General features: G+C 29.4%; 1 protein-coding gene across 1 annotated transcript; it reads right to left on the minus strand.

Moving 5' to 3' along the window:
* Nucleotides 1–147: 147 nt before the first annotated feature.
* LOC128397564 (zinc transporter ZIP13-like) lies at nucleotides 148–3,329 on the minus strand. Its single transcript, XM_053358303.1, has 4 exons — nucleotides 3,104–3,329; nucleotides 2,625–2,839; nucleotides 2,323–2,550; nucleotides 148–1,952 (listed from the first exon to the last, which is right to left on the minus strand). Exons 1-4 carry the CDS (start codon nucleotides 3,249–3,251, stop codon nucleotides 1,569–1,571), a joined length of 975 nt encoding a protein of 324 aa, XP_053214278.1. The 5' UTR covers nucleotides 3,252–3,329; the 3' UTR covers nucleotides 148–1,568.
* Between the last annotated feature and the right edge of the window lie 5,641 nt (nucleotides 3,330–8,970).

An 8,970-nucleotide genomic window follows, 5' to 3' on the forward strand; every position in this document is an offset into this window, starting at 1 on the left:
TGATTTTAACATTTTATCAAGTGTAATTTATCAGCAATGATTTAAGACTCAACATCAACCATCAACTGATTCAAAAATGATTATCTAATTAAATTATTTGTGATTGTGATTTATTAATAAAACAAAAACTGGAAACAATTGTTCACCTTTTTCTTTGATAATTAGCAAAATACAAACTTAGTTTTAATCATTTTTACTCTTTGATTGTGATCATATTACAAAACATTCAATTTGATTAATTAGTAAATCATTTCGACAACTAACGCCATCTATTGGTAAGAATTAGTATAAGTTTTGTTATGTTTTTTTAATGAAATGAAAATTGTTGGCAAATCAAATCAATTGAAGTGAATTTTGTATTTTTTTTATGATTTAACACTTTGAGAAATTAATATTCACAGGTAATTGGACATTGGTCAGTAGATTAACTTGATTAATGTAAACTTGTTCACCAAATTGTCCAAGTTGTGACAATTTTTTTACTATCAACATGATAGACACTAGTGATTGTCATATCTTTGAAATAACTTTTCAAACCATTAAGCACATTAACTGGATTTAATTTAATTGAAAACAAATCGGCACCTTTACGTTCAATTTCAATTTCTTTATCCTTAATTCCCCAAGATGATTTAGGAATCCGTTGTAACTCCTTTAAGGTCAGCAAAGTGTTGACCATTGTCAATTCCTCTCCTTCAACGTTTCTCAAAATGGCGACCATGATGATTAAAGAAACACAAACAATTAAGATATACACACTGAGAGATACTTAAAGAGTAAATCAGATAACAGTTAACAAGTTAGAAAGTTAAACTAAATTGTTTCAATGGTAAATAGTTAATGATAAATTTCCTTTGGTTTGTTCATTAGATTTTGATGATTACAACCACAGGAAACAATATTTATATCTGACAATTAAAACGATTGATTCAAGTTTGAGTAATTAACTTAACACAAGAAAAGGAAACTGATTCTATCATCATGATTACGATTAATCAGTTGATCAGGATTGAAGATTATTATTTATTATTATCAGTACTTCTTGTGGTTCTTCAAGAATTAGTTTAATCATTGGAATAACAAAAAAAAAGCAAATTATGATAATAAAATGATTAACTTTTATTACGATCGGTAAATTGTATATACACAAAATCTTGTTAATCTAATTACGGGTGAAAATGATTTACAAGTTTTGTGGTGTTTATTTTACTCTAATTGTTGGGTAAATCATGATGATGATCGTGACTGATCATGAATATGATTTAAGAGGAAAAAGTTATTAATAGAATACAAAATATCACAACAAATAACACAATTGGATTTGTTGTTGATTTGTGATAAAATTTATAACAATAATAATGATAATGAACAACAATTAATATATATATATTTATATAGATTAGTGGGTAACCAAATTAGTTTTAGGAAGAAGGTGAATTTTGGTTGATATTATTTGATGATGATTTATATTAATTTAGCAATTAATCACAGTGATCAGAGTTTTGTGTGTGTTTCTGCTTGTCATGAAATGTTGTCATTCAATTGTTGATTGTTTGTTGATTGCTCTCTCATAAAAACGATGTGAAAGAAATATCTCCAAGTTGATTAACTAATCCCATGATTGTTATGCCAATCGTGATACAGATTAATTGTTTCACTGATTCTCTTGGATTGTCTTCTTTCATTAAATCGGGTAAAATGTTGCTCATCGCAATGTAGAGGAAACAACCAGCAGAATAAGGTAATATCCATTGAGTGTGTTTTCCAACTTCACTTGCATTACTTTCGGCAATTAAGGCGACAAGAGCACCGATCATGGCCACGACAGCGGTAAGAATTTGGGCCTGAATAGCTTTCCACCGAGAGAATCCCGATTTCATGAGGATTGCAAAATCACCAAACTCATGGGGAACCTCGTGTATTAATATTGCGATGGTTGTTAAAACACCAATCTAATTGAAAGAGGGGAGCAAAAAATCATCAAATCGATTAGTTAATTATGAAATTTTCAATCTTTACCATTGTTATTATTTTGTATCATCTAAATTACTATTGATTAACTGAATGTCTCACTTGTAAACAAATGAACCTAAATCCATTGTTAACTCATGTAATAGATTAAATGTTTCGAGTCAAGTAGTTAAATAGTTAATTGATTAATCCGGTTTCATCGATGCTAGTGAAAGATAACCCGATTTCAGTTGTTAATATTAGATTGAAATTAATCAGTTGACATTGATAAGAAATATGGAGAGAGTTGTTGAAAGAAAAAAAGAAACCAGTTAATAGTTACAATTGAATTAATTGTCGCGGTTAATTTACCTTGAATCCAGCAGAAAAACTTGCAGCAATCGCTAGGCCATGGGTGAAATTATCGACCCCGTTGGCGAAAACGCTTAAATATCCAGTCACTGAGATGCCCGATGAACTTTGAACAGTTTCGTCTTTCGTCCTTGTCTCAGTTTTATCGATACATTTACTTTTATTCTGATTGGAGTTGATAACTATTTGAGCACTTGGTGTTTTATTAATCTCATTGTTGACATCACCCTGAAAATAGATGACCAATGGTATTGAATGAAACAGTAATATAAAAGTGACCACAATCATATGATGTTTAATACCTTTGAGGTTGAGCCAGTTGACAAAAATATCATTTCAATGGTCAAGAAAGTCGAGATACCAGTGACCACCCAAAGTCCAAGGGTCGTGTGTGTATCTATGGACGATCCCGATCGATGAACGTGTGTCCAAGCCTCTGGAAGTAAGTGGAGGAAAACATCACCCAGTAAACCACCAACGGAAAAACTTAACAATAATCTTAATTTACTATTAGATCCTGTGGATTAATGGACAACAAGAGAAACAATTGATTAGTATCAACTGATATTCCCAATTCAATAATAATGTTCACATTTGTATCTCGAATTTTTTATTTGTTTCTGATAGTCGCCATCTAGTGTTTCTTAATCAGGCAAATCTCTCATATTATTATAAACCCTTTCCACTTGGTGGGATAATCAGAGATGAGTAGAACATTAGTAACTGAGATTCTAATTGAATCACGGATCTTGCGGTAAGTGTTTTAGTCGACTGTACTTACCTTGATTCTTACCCTGAGGTATGTAGGAAATGAAGAAAATTGGAATCACTCCAACCAGTCCAACTGTTGCTGCAGCGGATAAAGAAAACCACCAAATTGGATTCAATGATTCCAGTGATTGTGAGAAACTGGAGTTGATTGGTAACATCACTGAGGATTAGAAGGAAAATTTGACTAGATTATTTGGTAAGGCACAGAGAGAAAATCAAAACAAGAGAGAAAAGCAAAGACTAGAATCACGATAGAAAGTTTTTCTTTCTTAGTATGAGATGGAGACACTGGTGAATTTAGAGAAACATGAGAATGAAATGTGATGCTCTTCGGTGACTTCGAAAACTTTTACCGAGTTTCGAGTCGATTCGTCAATCGAATCTCTCTCCTTTTGAGATAATCCCTTTTCCAAGGTTGATAAGCTTGAGAATAAGCAAATTCTGAAAAAAAAATTTTCTCACGTTTTACTAATTTAATATTAGAAAGAGAAACAAATGATTCGATTTGACAAATTAAGTTAACATCGAATTGTTGACATCACCAAGGCGATAATTTAGATCATTTTCTGGTTTGGTCAAAATGTGAACGTAATCAATTAATGACCCGAGGGCTTCGGACTCCAACTCGGACCTATTCAGAAACAATAACTACATTAATCATTAATTAACTGAATTAATCTTGCCATTTTAACATTAGCTGATTACAAGTTAAAGATTCAACTATCAGATATTATAACTTGATATCAATTGTGAAAATGAGAAATACTTAAATATAAACCAAAATTAGAGCATTTAAATTGAAACCGTTAATTAAATTAGAGATAAAGTAAAGTATTTAGATAATCAAGTCTAGAATAGTGTTAGTCTTTACGTAGATAGAAATTAATTGATTTGGTTTATTTAATCATCTTCATCATTTTCATTGTTATTTAATTATATTTAACAAGTGAATTGAATTGAATTAGGTCAATTTGATTTGGTGACTATCTCATTCCCTCATGATGACCATTATCATGTATCATGATGGACACAATTTTTTGATCACCTTTGATTGTTATTGAGTTTGTATTAATATTATGATCATGTTGAATATTTTTTTTTATCAGAATCGGGTGAGAAATGAAAAATGAATTCACATTGAATTTATCATGAAGAAAATGACGGATTTTGTCCTGAAACTCAGAGACGATTGAGGCCAAAGTCATGAAAATTTAAATATCTTCGTTGGTTTATCATAAGAAATTACAATTATTAATATAAGGCAAAAAAAGAAAACTTTCAACAAATTGCCCAAGGGAATTTATATTTGCAGTGAAAGAAATATAATAATAATAATGAGAAGACGACGAGAGAAATATTAATTTAGATTAACCATAATAACGTAATAGTTATTTTTTGGGATCGGTGTTTCTATGTTTGTCCCACTTAATGGTCTGAATTCATCATGGGGGATGAGGGAAAAGGATAAGGATGCTTATGAAAGCATCGCCTCCCTGATCCACATCCCAAGGGGGAAAATGTAACGTAAAAGTTTTCACTCTCTTTCTCTATATAAGTTGACCTGATTCACAGAAACTTTACTTTCATTCATAACTTTTAACTCTCACTTTTTCACTCCCAGTTAACATCATCATCAGCCCAACATAACCTCCTTTTCGTGCTTTTATCTTCCTAGTGTAATGATGACAAGTTTCATCATCTCCTGGCTGACTGATCTTATTTTTATCTATTATCTATTTCTAATCTTATTGAACAATCCAGAACATGAAACACATATAACGGATGAGAGAGAGAGAGAGAAATAAAGTTCTGTTGACTTGAGAATGACGAGAATGATGCTAAAAATAGGTGACCTGGAAAAAGAAAAGAACTTTTTTTTCTTTCTCTTAGAGAGAAATTACTTTATTCAGGTCATTCGGTTGTTCGAGTCGATGTTGATCGATTTTCTCTTTCTTAGAATCTGTAAGATGATGAGAAAGAAGAAAAAAGGATAAAAGTGATGCGGATCATTTCGAGTGAGTCTGACCTACCAAGTGAATGAATGAAAGAGAGTATTCATTGAGAATAAATTTACTCCATCATGAAACTAGGCCAAATACCCTCTCCCTCTCCTCTCCCTCTCACCAAACTCACTCCCTGAGTTTCATTCATTTAAACACAATACCCAATCCCTGTGACCTGACCTGAAACTTGTCTTTCTAAAAATAGAAATAAACATTTACGTCTATTCAATTATAGTTTTTTCCCCTCAATCTCATATCAACATAATCATTATGCTAATTTGTTAATTGTTTCCAATTTAACTGAACCAATTTTTCGTATCCCCTTATTCACAATTAAATACTAATACAACTGAATCAACATTTGATTCAATTTATTGTATTACTAATAACATGTAGTTGGTTAAACGTTGATAATCAAATTGATGACGTACTAATTGTTAGTGTGTGTGTGTGTTTGATTATTAGTGAATCAATTTAAGCTAATTATTCACCTACAATCAATAAATTAGGTGCTAATTAGATTGATTGAATTTGTACCAATATTTTTACAGCTAATTTTGAGTTATTCAATTTAATCTTAATGTGTGTTATTGGATTGATTTGATTAGTAAATTGTTGGTACAATGTTAATCTTTAATCCGTTCAATTAACCAAATTTTCATTGATTATGATCGTGCGTCAGTCTGAAAATGTGATAACAAATTAAATGGTTAATTAATCCAGTTAATTATTAATCTGATCAAGGTGACCAATGAAATATGACAAAGACAAATGTAGCTCAAAATTTTAATCACAATTGACTTAATCATATTGACGATGATCAGTTGATTAATTCAATATTATCATTTCTCAATATCAATGTGATTCAGATTAACTAATCATTTAATATTTAGTCTGATTAGAAAGTATTAATAAATCAATTTTAATCTGGTTAATCAAACATAACACAAATAAATCACCTTAATTGTAACAATCAAATCCAAAGCCAATATCCTAAAGCAATGAGATTAATTATCCTAATAGTCAATATGATTGGATATCAATCACTTTCAGAATAAATCTAATTATTAGATTCTAATTAGATCAATTGAAAAGGCAAAGAAAAACAAAACTAATTAAAAAGTAAATGACTCGATCAATCATCATAAAGATTATTTGACTAATTAAGTTACCAAATTTTTAGCAAATTAAAATTAATTCATCAACATGAGATCTATTTTTATGGTTGACCCAGAATTGGAGCTATTTATTGACAATGGAAATGAAATTTCCTGAATAACAGACAAATGCTCAGGTAAGAATCAAATTCATGATGATTTCATCATGATATTCATTTAATATGATATGTAATACATTCAGTAACAGATAAACTCCCAGCTTAAAAACAGAAACGATTCCAGGTCATGACCTGGATTCTGATTCTAAATTTAGCTCGGCAAATTAAGATCGTAATTGTGATCGCTATATTATATCCACAAATCGCTGAAACAAAATGAGCTCAAGAAGATGGACTTGGAAAACTTATCCAACAATGAACAATTAATAGAAAAAGAAATGATTAAATTAAATGTGATTCACTTTGGGATGCGCAAAACAATCAACCAACTTTCACCTTGACTTTTTTATCTTCATCCTCATCTTATATATGAAATAAATCAACTGAAAAACTGGGTTACTAGGAAGTGAAAGTTTCATTGATTAAATTTAAAAATAGAAATCAAATCATCTGATTAATTGAATTAAGCCCCATAGATGTAATAACAATCATCTAACTGATCATCAGTTGATTGTTGTTGATAATAACATCGATAAGGATCAATGAATTGATAATTTACTAATTACCAGAAAAGATAAAGTTTGATCATCATTAATTGTTGATTTAAGTTCTCTAACCTTATGAATGATGTTTTAATTGTCCATCTTTTGGTCACTTGATTTGATCAATGAACGTCACATGCGATTGATTTAATATGGTAATTGATACATTGATAAATTGTAATTATTTCTCCGGTGATTTCAAAGTAAATTTCAACTTTGATGATTTCCCAATGTTCATCATGTTTTCATGATCATCTCTGAATCTCATTCCAAGTACATAGAACTCATTTCAACACTGAAAGAAACAAAAAAAAAACAATTTGATTTCAAGTGAATTTAAATCAATTGATTTATTTTTTTGTTCCTCATTGAAAATGATTAAATCAATTAATAATCATTGACGCACATCCACCATGATTATAATTATCAATTAATGGTCAGTCCATATAATACAATTGGACAGTAAGTTCAATATATGAATAATATTTATATTTATATTTGTATACACAGATTATCATTTCCGTTTCCTTTACAAGGGAATCGCTGTAAAAGTAAGCAAACAATGAGATGCTGTTGATTTTGATTGAGAATAATTAATAACTGATATTTATTGTCTGAGAACAGGAAAAAATAAATTACATGTTATTATCAATTCATGTTACGTGTTCTGATTAAGTTCAATGTTATCATTACTCAGAGTATTGGTTAGAACTGATTATCAATCATCAATGTCCTGAAACTTTCATGATGATAAACATGAAAGTTTATTGATTTCATTTGTTGATAATCAACTCTAACTGTCTACATACAATTTTCACAATCCATTCAATTGAAATCACAGAAAAAGATAAAAAATTGAATTCTCCATGAAAAATATATCATTCATTTGATCATCATCATCATCATCATCATTATCTTTCAATCATTGATGATAATTACATGGTGATCAAGATAATCAACATGATTAAGTTTAATCAGTTAGATTAATGATAATCATGGTCTTTGATTGATTCTTCACCATGATAATTATTATCATGCCAAAGATTGAATTTAAAGTTAAGGATAAATAATTAGTTCTGATTTTCATCAATCGTAACACTAATTGTATAATTTAATTTGTTGAGCAATTTCAGCTAATCATGTAATCAATTATACATAAGTGATAGAGATCAATACAATGTAACAATTTACCATAATGAAGTTAAAAAAAAATAAATAAAATTTCACAATTAAAGTTAATTTCAGTTGATTAATGGTTAAAATTTGTTTCCAATAAAACTAATTTCCCAATAATTTAAACAATTAACAACAATTATAAGCATTGAAATCTTCTGGATGGTCAATTGATAATTTCCTGATCACGTTGGTCACGTTGGTCAAGACAAACTGACCATCCAATTGATTTATTTTTCATCATGATTATAATTGTCTTCAGATTTACTTATTTGTATTGAGATTTTCAATATTTACCTTAAATAAATTGTGACGATCATTTTTGTATTGATTATCACTCGCTGGGTATTGATTAAAATTAACCATGTCAACAGTGAAAATCAATGGTAAGGTAAACTTAACCTTTTACCGTAACAATTGATTTAATTTCAGTTGACAACAATTTACCCTTTCGCACATTGAAATGTAGGTCAAATTGATTGAGATGACAATTGATTCTAATGATTAAATGTTTTCTCATCATTTTCTCCTATTTAATCATCAATTTGATTGATATTAATAGTAATTCAGATGATATAACGATCATGACAAATTTAAGAATCACAATTGACATTTATACTCAATTTAAACTGTAAAGGTCAAAATTTAAAGTTTAAATGAGTTTATATGTTTACCTTTTCATTGAGATAATAATTTTTCTCACCTCATTGATAATCTTGATCAACTTGAATCTCTGAATATGTAAAAATAACAGATTAATGCCTGAAGAGATAAATTCAAAGTTCTCATGATAATAATCAATCAGTTGATTCAATTGAATCAAAATTTGCAAGGTAAGAGAGGGAAAAGTATTAGAACTGAATTAAGGATTAGCATTGGAAAA

This window comes from Panonychus citri, unplaced genomic scaffold, assembly GCF_014898815.1.
Source record: "Panonychus citri isolate SS breed McGregor unplaced genomic scaffold, ASM1489881v1 Contig00033, whole genome shotgun sequence".
Classification (NCBI taxonomy): domain Eukaryota; kingdom Metazoa; phylum Arthropoda; class Arachnida; order Trombidiformes; family Tetranychidae; genus Panonychus; species Panonychus citri.